Consider the following 20,005-nt stretch of genomic DNA (forward strand, 5'->3'; position numbering starts at 1 on the left):
TAGGATGATTAGAGACACCGGATGATTAGTAGAGCAATTAGCAGATAAGTAAGTGTATTTGGTAAATTTTTCTTTTGGAAGGGGGGCCAGGGCCCGGAATTATCCCCACTACACTCCGCCACTGGTTAAAGCACGCTATCTATTTCTTCTATACCTCGACGTGTGCCTTCCTGTCCATTCGTATTGTATTGTTGGGCGTTTTTGTGGACACATAATTATTTTTTCCGTTGCAACACACAGGCATTTGTGCTAATTCAGATATATGTATGATGTTGTATATATGTTTGATGAAAAAAATGAGCCGATCGAACGAATCAACACCGATGGCCAGATGATCCGACGAACAGAGGCTGAACTCGGTAAGATGTGTGGTCCACGTGGCGAACCCGGTCCACCACGTCACCCTCCCTCTTCTTCCCAGCGAACCAGGACGCGCACACTGCAGATAAGAGAGGCGGGTACACCACACGCGCCGCCGCCGACCAAAACCCTAGCCACGGAGACCCCACCCATGGCGGCCTTCACCACCACCGCCGCCCCCTCCGCCTACGCCGCCGCCGCAGTCGCCCGCTCGCCGGCACCGAGCCCCTCGCAGTGGGCACCGCCCCGCCGCTCGCCGCCGGCCGTCGGGCTCAGGCGAGAGGCCGCGCCGCCTCGCCGGGGAGCCGCGCTCCTGGTGAGTACTCGGTGCATTTGGGCCGCTTCCGTTCGGTCGTGGGATTTTAGTGGGGAATTTTAGTTTGGACCAGATAAAATCTCTGCTTTGCCATGTAAAATCTGAAGCCAAGGGGGAAGCTTTGTGTACTATGTTCAGAGGTCAAGTTCAATCCTAGTAAGAGTAGAATTGGGTGTAGCACTCTAGCAGGACATAGTTTGATGTTAAACATATATTTTCTATGACAGTGGTGGGCCTAGGATGTTAGTTCTGGGAGTGCCACGATTTATTACATATAGTACAACTTATAGACAAAATAAGTTCAATACAGTGGTTCAAGATTTGTGAAAACCACACTATAAATAGTATTATTTTTTCCAAATGTATTCACAATTCGAACAAATAATCCTTCAATAAAATTAAACTGTTAAAAAAATTAAACATTAAGTATATGATATAAACTCTTCTGCCACTCGTCTGTTTTCTTCCTAGGCTGTTAACTTGATGTAGGTGAAGAGCCATCAGTAGCTATGTTATTTTTGGCTAGTCACCTGCTAACATACTCAATGGTGCAACCCTCTTAGACAGTAGCCCTCTACAGACATTATCATAGAAATGAAAAAGAAACATTCTACTCTGTTGTAATTAGTTAATTATCTGCTGCATTTAAAGTATGTCTATTTCTTTTGTTTACTTTTTCTGTTGTTTATATCTTTTCCTATAGGTCAAAGCTAAGAAGGAAACATTTTCTACCTTCGAGGAGTTATTGGAGAAGTCTGAAAAGCCTTTACTGGTCGACTTCTATGCAACTTGGTAAGCGACCGCTAGCAAAGCTAGTGCTCCTGAATGTATATATGGCCTAGTACATCGCTGCTCTATACTAGATATACTGTGAATTATGTCCATTATCATTGTGTTAAACCTTATGGAGCCGAGTTTGGTGGTGGCATGTCCTGTTCCTACTCAGAAAGTACCACCAAGCTCTTAACTGTTTTCTTTAATATTCATCCTGTGGACTCTTAAAGTGCTACCGTATTAGTTTTGCTTTAGTCCAAATATGACTGCCATATGAACACTAAAGTGAATCTTACTAATTTATATGATTTGCGTTTTGTGGCTAATTTCTTTCACATTCTTTGATGAAGAAGTTCATCTTTTCTCCTTCTGACAAAAAAAAAAACGGATACGATCTCGTAGCATGTATAACTCATTACAGTATGGTTGATGATTCAAATTGCATGGCTATGCTCTAGGAAGATTGGCAAATATATACCATTATTCTGTATGTTTGCATTTATTTTTATTCTTTTTGTTAGGTGTGGTCCGTGCCAATACATGGTTCCCATACTTCAAGAAGTGCATGAGAAGATGAGTGACAAGATTAACATTGTGAAAATTGATACAGAGAAATATACAAGCATTGCAAATAAGTATAAGATTGAAGCATTACCAACTTTCATTATCTTCAAGGACGGGGAACCTTGTTATCGCTTTGTAAGTTTTGATCACTCATATTTCTCCATTTATAAATAGTGTTTCGACTGGTGCTAATGAAATTGCTATAACGTGGCTTTGGTCTTTATTTTTGTTTATTTGCTGGTATTCAGGAGGGAGCGTTGCCTGCTGACCAGCTAATCCTGCAGATTGAGAGTGCTTTAGAAGCTCCAAAGTAGCATGTGCATGTATTGTCAGCAAGGAATTTGGCCCCCTGAAAGGTATGTTGCTACCCATAACATGTCTTTCTATGTTTGCATATTTGAATTATGGATCATCCATTGTTGATTGTTGTTCGAGAGGTTTTACCTGAGTTACAAAAAAATAAACATTCCCTTCAAAGCTACAGTTTGAAACAATTGCATTGATTCATGACTCATCTTTACATCATCTTTCCCATTATGGTTACCGATTTTGTTAAAATGAGAAACTAAACTACATATTGTGCAGTATGTAATGATGTTAAATTAGCAGAACTTTGTTTGGCATATAGGTCTGAGACATCCCTTTCACTGGTTGTGTATATCCATCCTGGTTTATGTATCTATAAACAAATTATTCCTTCTTCCTTAACTCTGATTGTGGAATCGGCGAAGTTAGTTATGCAAAAGTCCATTACTTATTCTGGTTCACCATGATTTTGTTCCCAACTTGCCGAATCTAGATATACTTGCCTTTCGGCAACTGTAGTTCGCTATGAGATTACCACAGTAACTTTTATCATCTTCCTGATTAGTTACAGCAATTGGATTGTCTTTCTTTCACTGAGGATTTAAAGCCAGTTGATCCTACCCATTAGGCAGCTATGCCAGTGCCTTTTTTTTTGCTACTACGCTCTTTCTTTCTATTAATAAGGTTGGGAATCATCTGCGCATGTTTGCAGTCAGTATCTTGTTGGTTTGATACAAACTGGTCTGTTCCTAGGATTTACTGGAAAATCTGGCACAACTGCTGTTTGGAATCGATTAAAAACAGGCCTATGTTGGACTTCACTAGAGTAAATTGGTAGTAACACTGTTCCAAACGAGCTGGGATTTTCGATCCCACGATACCAAAACTGATATTCATAGTTTTCTGAAATATGAACTCTGGTTGTAATTAAGTAACACTGTCAACATGCTGCTGTATACTCACTTAGTTTTCTGTAAGGGATAGGTTACACTACAGATGGCAATAATAAAAATAATAGCAGATCTTAAGATGGCGTGTCGATACAAAAAGTATTGCAAACTATATATAAAAGCATAATGCACGTCAAATTAAGACAGCAATGTTTATCAATCGACAGATTCAAACATTTGGCCACACTACTCTTATGCATGAATTCTCATCTGCTCATCCCTTCACCTATGCCTAAGCCTAATTGTTCAGAGAAGCTTTAGTTCTGACCCAAGTGCGATGTGCAAAACTTCCTTACCTTACAGGTAATGCAGTTCTAATAGAACAGTTGAGTACGCAATGTGCAATGCCTGTCGGCTTGTGTTGTATGTTTAAAACAGCAGGGGAGTGAAATCTTACTTGATGAGTAGAGACGTGGTGCATTCTTATTGACTTTAATAGATCCCTTGCTTGGAGTATTACTTAAGCGGTACTACGGAATTGATTCGTATGGGAGTATCTGTGTTTTCCCTATATTTACTTCTTTTGTATGTAGAAGAGTGCAGTATTTATTCTGAAAGATCAGTACACAGTAACCAATATAAGAAATGACTATTATTATGTCTTATAAAGTACTAGTAATATACATTAGAAACACTAAACATGTGTGTTGGGTATGCTACTGGTGAAGCGTTTGATCGTTTCAGATCAGGATAATCTTAGCTGGATCAATTATACGTAACTCCGAGTTAAGCAGACAATTGCTGTAAATATAGACTGTTGGGTTGCTTTTATATTGGATCCTAGCTCATGCTTGATGCAGCACAATAATCATCCCTACCAGCTAAAGCTACCTTTGCTTTTGACATACAGAGCATGTGTGAAGAATGTCCTCCTTATGGGTTGATCTGCCAAGTATGTGAGACGGTCTGAAATCTCGGTGTACAAAGATATGGAAGCGCACACCTAGATGCATCTTTTGTGTAAATTCTTTGAGCGACTAAGATTTTGTTTTGGAACTAGAGCCTCTGGTGTTCCATTTGCCTGGTACGGAAAATTACCATATCCATATTTATCAAATTGAAATGTTAAGCGATGAGGTTTACTTCAAGTTAACTGTTACATGGCATATATATTTTCTTAGTCTGCTCCTTAAAGACAACTTTATAATTCATCATCACCGTGGACGATTGTCGATTCCAGCATCTGTGCATCTTAGAATGGCCATTAAGCAATTTGCTGGAAATATGACATCGTGATTATCCGATGCTTACATGAGCTGTTTGTACTGCATGTATTTTTTTCCCATGAGAACCGAAGTCAGTCGACGAGTATTCTGAAATCACATATTTTGTGTTTAAAAAAAAATCTGACGTTGTTTTTCCCCATGTGAGAACCGAAGTGGACGATTATTCTGATGTTATTTCACCTGCGGGTGTATTTGTTTCCCTGGTAACTGAAGTCGGCCAGTGTTACTAATGATAATACTTTGGGTTGGCTAAGCTAACTCGCTAGCCTTTTTCTTCTGCCTCTCCAGAAACTACGGGTATTCTATGTGCGCTCAGGAGCCAAGCCCCAGAGGCATCGACTGAACAATGTGTGGAGTGTTTCAACTAAGTTTGTTAAGAGTTTTTTCTTTCAACTAAGTTTGTTAAGAGTAGTTACTCTTAGCCTTGTGACAAGAAAGGGAGGTAAAAACAAAGCAGACAGAATAATAACTTTACTGAGTCCTGAGAGAGAACAAGCAACATAAGCATCGATCGATTAAACTAACTGGTGAACAGAACACACGTTTGGGTTGCACACAGCCTCATCATCATGCCTTGCCTTGCTCACTACTCACTACTATTTTATTTCGACATGATTAACAGCTACTCTCTCGGGTTCTAGCATTAGAATCTAACTAGTGGAGTAGCTCTCCGCAGCGGCGTCCACGACGGTCTGCACCAGGGACGACCACTCGAGGCCGTCGTCGGTGGTGCCGGGGTTGCGGGCGGAGCAGTTGCGGCGGACCTGGCCCTGGCCGCCGGTGAGCACCCTGATCTGGCCCATCTTCACCATGGACACGCCGAACTGGTGGAAGAAGTACCGCTGGCTGCGCGCGAACCGCTCCACGATGGGCCGGGTGGCATCGTTGGTGAAGAGGTCCTGGTCCGACACCAAGAGCCCCTCCCGGTTCACCAGGTTCACGTAGTACTTGTTGTCGAACACGTCGGGCGTGCGCACGTCCAGCACGGTGCGCGCGTCGGTGCCCTTGGCCGGGCACGTCCGCCTCAGCCTGCCGAGGAAGTCCGGGCTCATGGTCGGGTCGGGGCGCGGGAAGAGGCGGCCCTCGAAGGAGGCGCAGTGCCCGAGCCCCACGGTGTGCGCGCCGGAGAGCGCGACGAGGTCGGTGGCGTCGAGGTCAGGGCTGTGGTTGTGGAACACGTCGAGGAGGGACGGCACGGCGGAGGTGGGCGCGGGGAGGCCGGACAGCACGTCCTGCGGCGTGGCGAGCCGCGGGCTGTCACGCCGGCCGAGGGGCACGCGGTACTCGGGCCCGCCCGTGGCCACCACGGAGTCGCGCGCGGCGAGCGCCAGGATGTCGGAGCAGGACACGACGGCGCCGCCGCACTCGCGCTCCAGCCGGTCCCGGATGTCGTTGATGGCCTTGAAGGAGGACGGGCGCAGCGTGAGGTTGGGCGGCGCCTGCTGCTCCCCCGGCCCCGTCGCCGAGCCGTCCAGCAGCACCGACGCGTCGCACCCCTGCATGCATGCATGCCGCGGGTACGGGGGCACACATGGATGCATGACCCAATTAGTGGCTTGATGGCAGGCAAGCAACTAAGTCAGGCAAGGTAAGGTAAGGTACCTGGACGAAGCAGTCGTGGAAGTGGAGGCGGAGGAGACCGGCGGCGAGGCCGACGTCCTTGCGGACGGCGTCCCGGACGAAGTCGCGCACGATGGACTCCGCCCTGGGGCAGCTCCGCTTGTAGAAGTCGAAGGACAGGCCGCGCGTAATCGGAGGCTGCCTCAACCTCAAATCGCTCCCGCCGGCGCCGGCGGCCTCCTGCTCTGCCGCCGCATAAGCCCCATATCCCGGCGAGCAGGCCACTGCCACCGCCGCTACTACTGCTGCAGCGAGCAGAGGAGCACAAACCATCTCTCCGCGCGCGTGTGTGTCTGCTCTGCTACGTTCGTTCGTTCGTGTCACGGACTCACAGTCACCTACCTGCCTTGCTTTTATACAAACGAGTCTCCTCTTGTGGTTGACACGTACGTAGGTAGCACGACACATGGCGACGACGACGACAACGCAGATGTGCTATATCCGCCATGAGTAGTAGCAGTAGCTCAGGGACGATGCGAGTCTCCGCCCTCGATCAGCTTGTTTTTTTTAGAAGTTCGAGCAGCTTGGGTGGGCGCTCCACAGAGCAGACGAGGGGAGGGGAACGGGCGGTGCGGGACGAGAAATCCACCGGGCAAATCGCTGCCAGACTAATTAGTACTGTATCGGGAGTTTAATTAATGGCCGACCAGTTTATTAGGCCGAGTTCTCTCTACTGCATCGCCAACACGGGATCATGCATGGCTATCCGCTGCAAAAGATGCCAAAGCGCACAGATAAAAGAGGCCATTAAGCTCAACCTGTGACCCAGCACCAAAAGTGCACACGGACGAAAAGATGGCCTCCGAGCCCAGCCGTGATCTAGCGTCGATAAGTGCGCACGGACCAAAACAAATGCAGTGAAAAGATCCCCTATAAGGGCACAGTCGTAAGAAAATAGCGCGATTGCATCCCCGGGCTGGCATGTGCTATACTTTAGCACTGGGCTTTTTGTTCAAATTTCTTTTTTTGATGACTATGCATTGTCTTCTTCCCTCGCACCCAAATCCACATCCTCATCATGCACAGAGCATCGGACCCCCTTCCCCTGGTTCGGCGCTTCCACACCTCAAAGGTAGTGACTGCCCCCGGGTCATCACTTGAACATCTCCAGCACCACCACCATCGCCGGGGTGCAGCTCTAACAGCAAAAATCGGAAGCCAGCCGTGGCGACTAGCGCGTGTGGCTACGGCGGCCATGGAGAGGAGTGCTCGAAGCCAGCCATGGCATTCGCTCGCAGTTGCCGCGAGGTTGCTGCATCGGCCCGGGCGCATCGCGCGCCAGCTTTTTGGTGCCCCTCCTCGTCGTATTTTGCTGCGTGGAAGAAGAAAGGGTATGAGCGGGAAATAAAACATTCTATGGAAGAGCAGGAGTTTAAACAGAGTAAGATTGCTAGATCGTAAAATATGGTTGCTTATTGTCTTGCGATTTATGCATGGACAGCTCGAAGCACCGCTTGTTGGTTGCATAGAGCTCCAGATTTTTTCAAGATCTTGTAATAGCTTATTTTAACCCTATTGAACTGAAATAAAAACCCTGATTCCCTGCAAAAAGGGGGATGAGCAGCGAAGGAGATGGAGATGTGGTGCTACGACAATGAGAGAGATATTTCATGGGGTGGGAAAGAGATAAGGGTAAGTGTAAGTGCATCTAGTGCTACCCCTAGTTGGTTTTGGAGTATTGACGACAAACGTGGTTGAGGGACTAACGTGTTTGTGAGAATTGCAGGATAACACAGGTAGAAGTCCCTCATTGATTCGGTTTTCCTTCCAGAGATGACACCTAAAAATGTATGAAGACATTGAAGACAATGGTGGTTCGTGAAGACATTCACCTTGAAGATAATGACGTGTGAAGACATTCACTTGAAGACTATGGAGTGTGAAGACATAGTTTCTTTCGTAGCTTCCTTTTCTTCTTTATTGAGTCATAGGAACCACACCGAACTATTAAGTGGGGTCCAAGTGAACAAAGTCAGAAGACTGACATGATGCTCAACCCAAATCCTATGTCTTGGAGCGAAGACAATGAAAGCAAATCTTATCCAGAGTTGGATGAGTCAGCTTTGCTTGTAGCCCAAGCCAAGCTGCCGCGTGTGTTTGAAATCCGACCATTGGACACGTGTGGGTTTGTTAGTGACCCAGGGTCATTTCGATCATATCATTGTTGTGAAACGTAGCATGCAATTTCAAAAATTTTCCTACGATCACGCAAGATCTATCTAGGAGATGCATAGCAACGAGAAGGAAAGAGTGTGTCAACGTATCCTCGTAGACCGAAAACGGAAGCGTTAGTTTAACGCGGTTGATGTAGTCGAACGTCTTCATGATCCAACAGATCAAGTGCCAAACGTACGGCACCTCCGAGTTCAGCAGACGTTCAGCTCGATGACGTCCCTCGAACTCTTGATCCAGCAGAGGGTCAAGGGAGAGTTTCATCAGCACGACGGCGTGGTGACGGTGATGGTGATGCGATCCGCGCAGGGCTTCGCCTAAGCACTATGACGCTATGACCGGAGGAGTAAACTATGAGGGGGCACCGCACACGGCTAAAAGAATAACTGTTGTGCTTTGGGGTGCCCCTTGCCCCCGTATATAAAGGAGGGGAGGAGGAGGCCAGCCACCAAGGGGGCGCTCCAAGGGGGGAGTCCTACTAGGACTCTGATGTCTACTACACAACCTTTTTCTTGTAGACGTTGTTGGGTCTCCAAGTGCAGAGGTTTGTAGGACAGTAGCAAATTTCTCTCAAGTGAATGACCTAAGGTTTATCAATCCGTGGGAGGTGTAGAATGAAGATGGTCTATCTCAAGCAACCCTGCAACCAAATAACGAAGAGTCTCTTGTGTCCCCAACACACCCAATACAATGGTAAATTGTATAGGTGCACTAGTTCGGCGAAGAGATGGTGATACAAGTGCAATATGGATGGTAGATATAGGTTTTTGTAATCTGAAAATATAAAAACAGCAAGGTAACAAGTGGTAAAAGTGAGCGTAAACGGTATTGCAATGATAGGAAACAAGGCCTAGGGTTCATAATTTCACTAGTGCAAGTTCTCTCAACAATAATAACATAACTGGATCATATAACTATCCCTCAACATGCAACAAAGAGTCACTCCAAAGTCACTAATAGCGGAGAACAAACGAAGAGATTATTGTAAGGTACGAAGCCACCTCAAAGTTATCCTTTCTGATCAATCTATTCAAGAGTCCGTAGTAAAATAACACGAAGCTATTCTTTCCGTTCGATCTATCATAGAGTTCGTAATAGAATAACACCTTAAGATACAAGTCAACCAAAACCCTAATGTCACCTAGATACTCCAATGTCACGTCAAGTATCCGTGGGTATGATTATATGATATGCATCACACAATCTCAGATTCATCTATTCAACCAACACAAAGAACTTCAAAGAGTGCCCCAAAGTTTCTACCGGAGAGTCAAGACGAAAATGTGTACCAACCCCTATGCATAAGTTCACGAGATTACGGAACCCGCAAGTTGATCACCAAACCATACATCAAGTAGATCACGTGAATATCCCAATGTCACCACAGATAAGCACATGCAAGACATACATCAAGTGTTCTCAAATCCTTAAAGACTCAATCCGATAAGATAACTTCAAAGGGAAAACTCAATCCATTACAAGAGAATAGAGGGGGAGAAACATCATAAGATCCAACCATAATAGCAAAGCTCGAGATACATCAAGATCGTGCCAAATCAAGAACATGAGAGAGAGAGAGAGATCAAACACATAGCTACTGGTACATACCCTCAGCCTCGAGGGTGAACTACTCCCTCCTCGTCATGGAGAGCGCCGGGATGATGAAGATGGCCACCGGAGAGGGATTCCCCCCTCCGGCAGGGTGCCGGAACGGGTCTAGATTGGTTTTCGGTGGCTCTGGAGGTTTGCGGCGGCGGAACTCCCGATCTAGATTATTTTCTGGAGGTTTCAGTATTTATAGGAATTTTTGGCGTAGATCTCACGTCAAGAAGGTGCCCGAGTCGTCCACGAGGTAGGCCCACGTGCCCCCCGGGGGGGGGGGGTGGGCGCCCCCCCCACCCTCGTGGACGGCCCGGGACTCTTCTGGCCCAACTCTTTTCCTCGGGGGTCTTCTTTTGGTCTATAAAAAATCGTCAAAAATTGGCACGTCGATTGGACTCCGTTTGGTTTTCCTTTTCTGCAAAACTCAAAAACAAGGAAAAAAACAGAAACTGGCACTGGGCTCTAGGTTAATAGGTTAGTCCCAAAAATCATATAAAATAGCATACAAATGCATATAAAACATCCGAGGTTGATAATATAATAGCATGGAACAATAAAAAATGATAGATACATTGGAGACGTATCAAGCATCCCCAAGCTTAATTCCTGCTCGTCCTCGAGTAGGTAAATGATAAAAACAGAATTTTTGATGTGGAATGCTAACTAACATATTTATCAATGTAATTCTCTTTATTGTGGCAAGAATATTCAGATCCATAAGATTCAAGACAAAAGTTTAATATTGACATAAAAACAATAATACTTCAAGCATACTAACAAAGCAATTATGTCTTCTCAAAATAACATGGCCAAAGAAAGTTCATCCCTACAAAATCATTGTTGGGGATCGTAGCAGAAATTAAAATTTTCTACGCATCACCAAGATAAATCTATGGAGTTTACTAGCAACGAGAGGGGAGGAGTGCATCTACATACCCTTGTAGATCGCGAGCGGAAGCGTTCAAGAGAACGGGGTTGATGGAGTCGTACTCGTCGTGATCCAAATCACCGATGATTCTAGCGCCGAACGGACGGCACCTCCGCGTTCAACACATGTACGGTTGGGAGAGACGTCTCCTCCTTCTTGATCCAGCAAGGGGAAGGAGAGGTTGATGGAGATCCAGCAGCACGACGGCGTGGTGGTGGAAGCAGCGGGGATCTCGGCAGGGCTACGCCAAGCTCAGCGAGAGGGAGAGGTGTTACAGGGGGAGAGGGAGGCACCAGGGGCTTGGGTACGCAGCCCTCCCTCCCCCCTCTTTATATAGGGGCCCTGGGGGGGGGGCCGGCCCCTAGAGATCCAATCTCAAGGGGGGGGGCGGCCAAGGGGGGAACTTGCCCCCCAAGTCAGGTGGGGCGCCCCCCACCCCCAGGGTTTCCAACCCTAGGCGCAGGGGGGAGGCCCATGGGGGGCGCACCAGCCCACCAGGGGCTGGTTCCCTTCCCACTTCAGCCCATGGGGCACTCCGGGATAGGTGGCCCCACCCGGTGGACCCCCGGGACCCTTCCGGTGGTCCCGGTACAATACCGGTGACCCCCGAAACTTTCCCGGTGGCCGAAACTGGACTTCCTATATACAAATCTTTACCTCCGGACCATTCCGGAACTCCTCGTGATGTCCGGGATCTCATCCGGGACTCCGAACAACTTTCGGGTTACCGCACACTAATATCTCTACAACCCTAGCATCACCGAACCTTAACTGTGTAGACCCTACGGGTTCGCGAGACACGCAGACATGACCGAGACGACTCTCCGGTCAATAACCAACAACGGGATCTGGATACCCATGTTGGCTCCCACATGCTCCTCGATGATCTCATTGGATGAACCACGATGTCGAGGATTCAAGTAATCCCGTATACAATTCCCTTTGTCAATCGGTACGTTACTTGCCCGAGATTCGATCGTCGGTATCCCAATACCTCGTTCAATCTCGTTACCGACAAGTCACTTTACTCGTACCGTAATGCATGATCCCGTGACCAACCACTTGGTCACATTGAGCTCATTATGATGATGCATTACCGAGTGGGCCCAGAGATACCTCTCCGTCATACGGAGTGACAAATCCCAGTCTCTATCTGTGCCAACCCAACAGACACTTTCGAAGATACCTGTAGTGTACCTTTATGGCCACCCAGTTACGTTGTGACGTTTGGTACACCCAAAGCACTCCTACGGTATCCGGGAGTTGCACGATCTCATGGTCTAAGGAAATGATACTTGACATTAGAAAAGCTTTAGCAGACGAACTACACGATCTTGTGCTATGGTTAGGATTGGGTCTTGTCCATCACATCATTCTCCCAATGATGTGATCCCGTTATCAATGACATCCAATGTCATGGTCAGGAAACTGTAACCATCCATTGATCAACGAGCTAGTTAACTAGAGGCTCACTAGGGATATATTGTGGTCTATGTATTCACACATGTATTACGATTTTCGGATAACACAATTATAGCATGAACAATAGACAATTATCATGAACAAGGAAATATAATAATAACCATTTTATTATTGCCTCTAGGGCATATTTCCAACAGTCTCCCACTTGCACTAGAGTCAATAATCTAGTTACATTGTGATGAATCGTACACCCATAGAGTTCTGGTGTTGATCATGTTTTGCCCGTGGAAGAGGTTTAGTCAACGGATCTGCGACATTCAAATCCGTATGTACTTTACAAATATCTATGTCTCCATTTTGAACATTTTCACGAATGGAGTTGAAGCGACGCTTGATGTGCCTGGTCTTCTTGTGAAACCTGGGCTCCTTGGCAAGGGCAATAGCTCCAGTGTTGTCACAGAAGAGAGTCATCGGCCCCGATGCATTGGGAATAACTCCTAGGTCGGCAATGAACTCCTTCATCCAGATTGCTTCATGTGCTGCCTCCGAGGCTGCCATGTACTCTGCTTCACATGTAGATCCCGCCACGACGCTTTGCTTGCAACTGCACCAGCTGACTGCCCCACCATTCAAAATATACACGTATCCGGTTTGTGACTTAGAATCATCCAGATCTGTGTCGAAGCTAGCATCGACGTAACCCTTTACGACAAGCTCTTCGTCACCTCCATAAACGAGAAACATATCCTTAGTCCGTTTCAGGTACTTCAGGATGTTCTTGACCGCTGTCCAGTGTTCCATGCCGGGATTACTTTGGTACCTTCCTACCAAACTTATGGCAAGGTTTACATCAGGTCTGGTACACAGCATGGCATACATAATAGACCCTATGGCCGAGGCATAGGGGACGACACTCATCTTTTCTCTATCTTCTGCCGTGGTCGGGCATTGAGCTGTGCTCAATCTCACACCTTGCAATACAGGCAAGAACCCCTTCTTGGACTGATCCATATTGAACTTCTTTAATATCTTGTCAAGGTATGTGCTTTGTGAAAGACCTATGAGGCGTCTCGATCTATCTCTATAGATTTTGATGCCTAATATGTAAGCAGCTTCTCCAAGGTCCTTCATTGAAAAACACTTATTCAAGTAGGCCTTTATACTTTCCAAGAATTCTATATCATTTCCCATCAATAGTATGTCATCCACATATAATAAGAGAAATGCTACAGAGCTCCCACTCACTTTCTTGTAAACACAGGCTTCTCCATAAGTCTGCATAAACCCAAACGCTTTGATCATCTCATCAAAGCGAATGTTCCAACTCCGAGATGCCTGCACCAGCCCATAGATTGGGCGCTGGAGCTTGCATACTTTGTCAGCATTCTCAGGATCGACAAAACCTTCCGGCTGCATCATATACAATTCTTCCTTAAGGAAGCCGTTAAGGAATGCCGTTTTGACGTCCATTTGCCATATTTCATAATCGTAGAATGCGGCAATTGCTAACATGATTCGGACGGACTTCAGCTTCGCTACGGGTGAGAAGGTCTCATCGTAGTCAACTCCTTGAACTTGTCGATAACCCTTAGCGACAAGTCGAGCTTTATAGATGGTAACATTTCCATCCGCGTCCGTCTTCTTCTTAAAGATCCATTTATTTTCTATCGCTCGCCGATCATCGGGCAAGTCTGTCAAAGTCCATACTTTGTTTTCATACATGGATCCTATCTCGGATTGCATGGCTTCAAGCCATTTGTTGGAATCTGGACCCGCCATTGCTTCTTCATAGTTCGAAGGTTCACCGTTGTCCAACAACATGATTTCCAGGACAGGGTTGCCGTACTACTCTGGTGCGGAACGTGTCCTTGTGGACATACGAAGTTCAGTGGTAACTTGATCATGATCGTCATCATTAACTTCCTCTCTAGTCGGTGCAGGCACCACAGAAACATTTTCTTGTGCTGCGCTACTTTCTGGTTCGAGAGGGGTCATCTCATCAAGTTCCACTTTCCTCCCACTTACTTCTTTCGAGAGAAACTCTTTCTCCAGAAAGGACCCGTTCTTGGCAACGAAGATCTTGCCTTCGGATCTGAGGTAGAAGGTATACCCAATGGTTTCCTTAGGGTATCCTATGAAGACGCATTTTTCTGACTTGGGTTCGAGCTTTTCAGGTTGAAGTTTCTTGACATAAGCATCGCATCCCCAAACTTTAGGAAACGACAGCTTAGGTTTCTTTCCAAACCGTATTCATACGGTGTCGTCTCAACGGATTTCGACGGAGCCCTATTTAAAGTGAATGCGGCAGTCTCTAAAGCATAACCCCAAAATGATAGCGGTAGATCGGTAAGAGACATCATAGATCGCACCATATCCAATAGAGTGCGATTACGACGTTCGGACACACCATTATGCTGAGGTGTTCCAGGCGGCCTGAGTTGTGAAACAATTCCACATTTCCTTAAGTGTGTGCCAAATTCGTGACTCAAATATTCCCCTCCACGATCTGATCGTAAGAACTTTATTTTCCTGTCACGTTGATTCTCAACCTCACTCTGAAATTCCTTGAACTTTTCAAAGGTCTCAGACTTGTGTTTCATTAAGTAGACATACCCATATCTACTCAAGTCATCAGTGAGGGTGAGAACATAACGATAGCCACCGCGAGCCTCAACGCTCATTGGACCACACACATCAGTATGTATGATTTCCAATAAGTTGGTTGCTCGCTCCACTGTTCCGGAGAACGGAGTCTTGGTCATTTTGCCCATGAGGCATGGTTCGCACGTGTCAAATGATTCATAATCAAGAGACTCCAAAAGTCCATCTGCATGGAGTTTCTTCATGCGTTTGACACCAATGTGACCAAGGCGGCAGTGCCACAAGTATGTGGGACTATCATTATCAACCTTACATTTCTTGGCATTCACACTATGAATATGTGTAACATCACGTTCGAGATTCATTAAGAATAAACCATTGACCAGCGGGGCATGACCATAAAACATATCTCTCATATAGATAGAACAACCATTATTCTCGGATTTAAATGAGTAGCCATCTCGCATTAAACGAGATCCAGATACAATGTTCATGCTCAAAGCTGGCACTAAATAACAATTATTGAGGTTTAAAATTAGTCCCATAGGTAAATGTAGAGGTAGCGTGCCGACGGCGATCACATCGACCTTGGAACCATTCCCGACGCGCATCGTCACCTCGTCCTTCGCCAGTCTCCGCTTATTCCGCAGCTCCTGCTTTGAGTTACAAATATGAGCAACCGCACCGGTATCAAATACCCAAGAGCTACTACGAGCGCTGGTTAGGTACACATCTATAACATGTATATCACATATACCTTTGGTATTGCCGGCCTTCTTGTCCGCTAAGTACTTGGGGCAGTTCCGCTTCGAGTGACCGTTTCCCTTGCAATAAAAGCACTCAGTCTCAGGCTTGGGTCCATTCTTTGTCTTCTTCCCGGCAGCTTGCTTACCGGGCGCGACAACTCCCTTGCCATCTTTCTTGAAGTTCTTATTACCCTTGCCTTTCTTGAACTTAGTGGTTTTATTCACCATCAACACTTGATGTTCCTTTTTGATCTCCACCTCCGCTGATTTCAGCATTGAATATACCTCAGGAATGGTCTTTTCCATTCCCAGCATATTGAAGTTCATCACAAAGCTCTTGTAGCTAGGTGGGAGCGACTGAAGGATTCTGTCAACGACCGCGTCATCCGGGAGATTACTCCCAGCTGAGACAAGCGGTTGTGCAACCCAGACATTTTGAGTATGTGTTCGCTGACGAAACTATTCTCGTCCATCTTACAACTGTAGAACTTGTCGGAGACTTCATATCTCTCGACCCGGGCATGAGCTTGGAAAACCATTTTCAGCTCTTGGAACATCTCATATGCTCCGTGCTGCTCAAAACGCTTTTGGAGCCCCGGTTCTAAGCTGTAAAGCATGCCGCACTGAACCAGGGAGTAATCATCACTACGTGACAGCCAGGCGTTCAGAACGTCTTGAGTTGCTGGGAAAACAGGTGCATCACCTAGCGGTGCTTCAAGGACATATGCTTTCTTGGCAGCTATGAGGATAATCCTCAGGTTACGGACCCAGTCCGTGTAGTTGCTACCATCGTCTTTCAGCTTGGTTTTCTCTAGGAACGCGTTGAAGTTGAGGGCAACATTAGAGTGGGCCATTTGATCTACAAGACATATTGTAAAGGTTTTTAGACTAAGTTCATGATAATTAAGTTCATCTAATCAAATTATTAACGAACTCCCACTCAGACAGACATCCCTCTAGTCATTTAAGTGATACATGATCCGAGTCAACTAGGCCGTGTCCAATCATCACGTGAGACGGACTAGTCATCATCGGTGAACATCTTCATGTTGATCGTATCTGCTATACGACTCATGTTCGACCTTTCGGTCTCTTGTGTTCTGAGGCCATGTCTGTACATGCTAGGCTCGTCAAGTCAACCTAAGTGTATTGCGTGTGTAAATCTGGCTTACACCCGTTGTATGCGAACGTTAGAACCTATCACACCCGATCATCACGTGGTGCTTCGGAACAACGAACCTTCGCAACGGTGCACAGTTAGGGGGAACACTTTCTTGAAATTTTAGCGAGGGATCATCTTATTTATGCTACCGTCGTTCTAAGCAAATAAGATGTAAAACATGATAAACATCACATGCAATCAAATAGTGACATGATATGGCCAATATCATTTTGCTCCTTTTGATCTCCATCTTCGGGGCGCCATGTTCATCATCGTCACTGGCATGACACCATGATCTCCATCATCGTGTCTTCATGAAGTTGTCTTGCCAACTATTACTTCTACTACTATGGCTAATGGTTAGCAATAAAGTAAAGTAATTACATGACGTTCCAGTTGACATGCAGGTCATAAATAAATTAAGACAACTCCTATGGCTCCTGCTGGTTGTCATACTCATCGACATGCAAGTCGTGATTCCTATTACAAGAACATGATCAATCTCATACATCACATATATCATTCATCACATCCTTCTGGCCATATCATATCACATGACACTTGCTGCAAAAACAAGTTAGACGTCCTCTAATTGTTGTTGCAAACTTTTACGTGGCTGCTATAGGTTTCTAGCAAGAACGATTCTTACCTATGCCAAAACCACAACGTGATATGCCAATTTCTATTTACCCTTCATAAGGACCCTTTTCATCGAATCCGATCCGACTAAAGTGGGAGAGACAGACACCCGCTAGCCACCTTATGAAACTAGTGCATGTCAGTCGGTGGAACCTGTCTCACGTAAGCGTACGTGTAAGGTCGGTCCGTGCCGCTTCATCCCACGATGCCGCCGAATCAAGATAAGACTAGTAACGGCAAGTAAATTGACAAAATCGACGCCCACAACAACTTGTGTTTTACTCGTGCATAGAAACTACGCATAAACCTGGCTCTGATACCACCGTTGGGGATCGTAGCAGAAATTAAAATTTTCTACGCATCACCAAGATCAATCTATGGAGTTTACTAGCAACGAGAGGGGAGGAGTGCTTCTACATACCCTTGTAGATCGCGAGCGGAACGTTCAAGAGAACGGGGTTAATGTAGTCGTACTCGTCGTGATCCAAATCACCGATGATCCTAGCGCCGAACGGACGGCACCTCCGCGTTCAACACACGTACGGTTGGGAGAGACGTCTCCTCCTTCTTGATCCAGCAAGGGGAAGGAGAGGTTGATGGAGATCCAGCAGCACGACGGCGTGGTGGTGGAAGCAGCGGGGATCTCGGCAGGGCTACGCCAAGCTCAGCGAGAGGGAGAGGTGTTACGGGGGGAGAGGGAGGCACCAGGGGGTTGGGTATGAAGCCCTCCTTCCCCCCTCTTTATATAGGGGCCCTGGGGGGGGGGGGGGTTGGCGCCGGCCCCTAGAGATCCAATCTCAAGGGGGGCGGCGGCCAAGGGGGGAACTTGCCCCCCAAGTCAGGTGGGGCGCCCCCCACCCCCAGGGTTTCCAACCCTAGGCGCAGGGGGGAGGCCCATGGGGGGCGCACCAGCCCACCAGGGGCTGGTTCCCTTCCCACTTCAGCCCATGGGGCACTCCGGGATAGGTGGCCCCACCCGGTGGACCCCCGGGACCCTTCCAGTGGTCCCGGTACAATACCGGTGACCCCCGAACTTTCCCGGTGGCCGAAACTGGACTTCCTATATACAAATCTTTACCTCCGGACCATTCCGGAACTCCTCGTGATGTCCGGGATCTCATCCGGGACTCCGAACAACTTTCAGGTTACCGCATACTAATATCTCTACAACCCTAGCGTCACCGAACCTTAAGTGTGTAGACCCTACGGGTTCGGGAGACACGCAGACATGACCGAGACGACTCTCCGGTCAATAACCAACAGCGGGATCTGGATACCCATGTTGGCTCCCACATGCTCCTCGATGATCTCATCGGATGAACCACGATGTCGAGGATTCAAGTAATCCCGTATACAATTCCCTTTGTCAATCGGTACGTTACTTGCCCGAGATTCGATCGTCGGTATCCCAATACCTCGTTCAATCTCGTTACCGACAAGTCACTTTACTCGTACCGTAATGCATGATTCCGTGACCAACCACTTGGTCACATTGAGCTCATTATGATGATGCATTACCGAGTGGGCCCAGAGATACCTCTCCGTCATACGGAGTGACAAATCCCAGTCTCGATCTGTGCCAACCCAACAGACACTTTCGGAGATACCTGTAGTGTACCTTTATGGCCACCCAGTTACGTTGTGACGTTTGGTACACCTAAAGCACTCCTACGGTATCCGGGATTTGCACGATCTCATGGTCTAAGGAAATGATACTTGACATTAGAAAAGCTCTAGTAGACGAACTACACGATCTTGTGCTATGCTTAGGATTGGGTCTTTTCCATCACATCATTCTCCCAATGATGTGATACCGTTATCAATGACATCCAATGTCATGGTCAGGAAACTGTAACCATCCATTGATCAACGAGCTAGTTAACTAGAGGCTCACTAGGGACATATTGTGGTCTATGTATTCACACATGTATTACGATTTCCGGATAACACAATTATAGCATGAACAATAGACAATTATCATGAACAAGGAAATATAATAATAACCATTTTATTATTGCCTCTAGGGCATATTTCCAACAATCATATAGTTTGGCTATGCTCCATCTTCGTCACACAAAATATCCAAATCATGCACAACCTCGGTTTCAGCCAAGAAATTGTTTAATACTTTAGCCTTTCCAAACTTTTTCAACATTCACACAATACATGAGCGTGAGCCATGGACATAGCACTATGGGTGGAATAGAATATGATAATGGAGGTTGTGTGCAGAAGACAAAAAAGGAGATAGTCTCACATTGACGTCGCTAATCAACGGGCTATGGAGATGCCCATCAATTGATGTCAATGCGAGGAGTAGGGATTGCCATGCAACGGATGCACTAGAGCTATAAATGTATGAAAGCTCAACAAAAGAAACTAAGTGGGTGTGCATCCAACTTGCTTGCTCACGAAGACCTAGGGCATTTGAGGAAGCCCATCGTTGGAATATACAAGCCAAGTTCTATAATGAAAAATTCCCACTAGTATATGAAAGTGACAAAACAAGAGACTCTCTATCATAAAGATAATGGTGCTACTTTGAAGCACAAGTGTGGAAAAAGGATAGTAGCATTGTCCCTTTTATTTCCTTTCTCTTTTTTTTTGTTTTTTTTTG

General features: G+C 46.4%; 2 protein-coding genes across 2 annotated transcripts; one reads left to right on the forward strand and one right to left on the reverse strand.

The window, feature by feature from the left end:
• Nucleotides 1–387: 387 nt before the first annotated feature.
• LOC109766055 (thioredoxin Y, chloroplastic) lies at nt 388–4,358 on the forward strand. Its single transcript, XM_020324827.3, has 5 exons — nt 388–676; nt 1,380–1,468; nt 1,972–2,149; nt 2,263–2,370; nt 4,121–4,358. The coding sequence occupies exons 1-4, from the start codon at nt 512–514 to the stop codon at nt 2,326–2,328; spliced, it is 498 nt and encodes a 165-aa protein (XP_020180416.1). The 5' UTR covers nt 388–511; the 3' UTR covers nt 2,329–2,370; nt 4,121–4,358.
• Nucleotides 4,359–4,985: 627 nt separating this feature from the next.
• Nucleotides 4,986–6,447, reverse strand: LOC109766081 (cationic peroxidase SPC4). The gene is made up of 2 exons (XM_020324852.3): nt 6,099–6,447; nt 4,986–5,992 (listed from the first exon to the last, which is right to left on the reverse strand). Exons 1-2 carry the CDS (start codon nt 6,387–6,389, stop codon nt 5,147–5,149), a joined length of 1,137 nt encoding a protein of 378 aa, XP_020180441.1. The 5' UTR covers nt 6,390–6,447; the 3' UTR covers nt 4,986–5,146.
• Between the last annotated feature and the right edge of the window lie 13,558 nt (nt 6,448–20,005).

Source organism: Aegilops tauschii, chromosome 3 (assembly GCF_002575655.3).
Source record: "Aegilops tauschii subsp. strangulata cultivar AL8/78 chromosome 3, Aet v6.0, whole genome shotgun sequence".
NCBI lineage: Eukaryota > Viridiplantae > Streptophyta > Magnoliopsida > Poales > Poaceae > Aegilops > Aegilops tauschii.

Coding starts and splice junctions, on each gene's coding strand:
- LOC109766081 (XM_020324852.3), bottom strand. CDS start 6,389: ATGGTTTGTGCTCCTCTGCTCGCTGCAGCAGTAGTAGCGGCGGTGGCA. Junction 5,993..6,098: donor TCCACGACTGCTTCGTCCAG/GTACCTTACCTT, acceptor GCATGCATGCAG/GGGTGCGACGCGTCGGTGCT.
- LOC109766055 (XM_020324827.3), top strand. CDS start 512: ATGGCGGCCTTCACCACCACCGCCGCCCCCTCCGCCTACGCCGCCGCC. Junction 1,469..1,971: donor GTCGACTTCTATGCAACTTG/GTAAGCGACCGC, acceptor TCTTTTTGTTAG/GTGTGGTCCGTGCCAATACA. Junction 2,150..2,262: donor GGGAACCTTGTTATCGCTTT/GTAAGTTTTGAT, acceptor GCTGGTATTCAG/GAGGGAGCGTTGCCTGCTGA.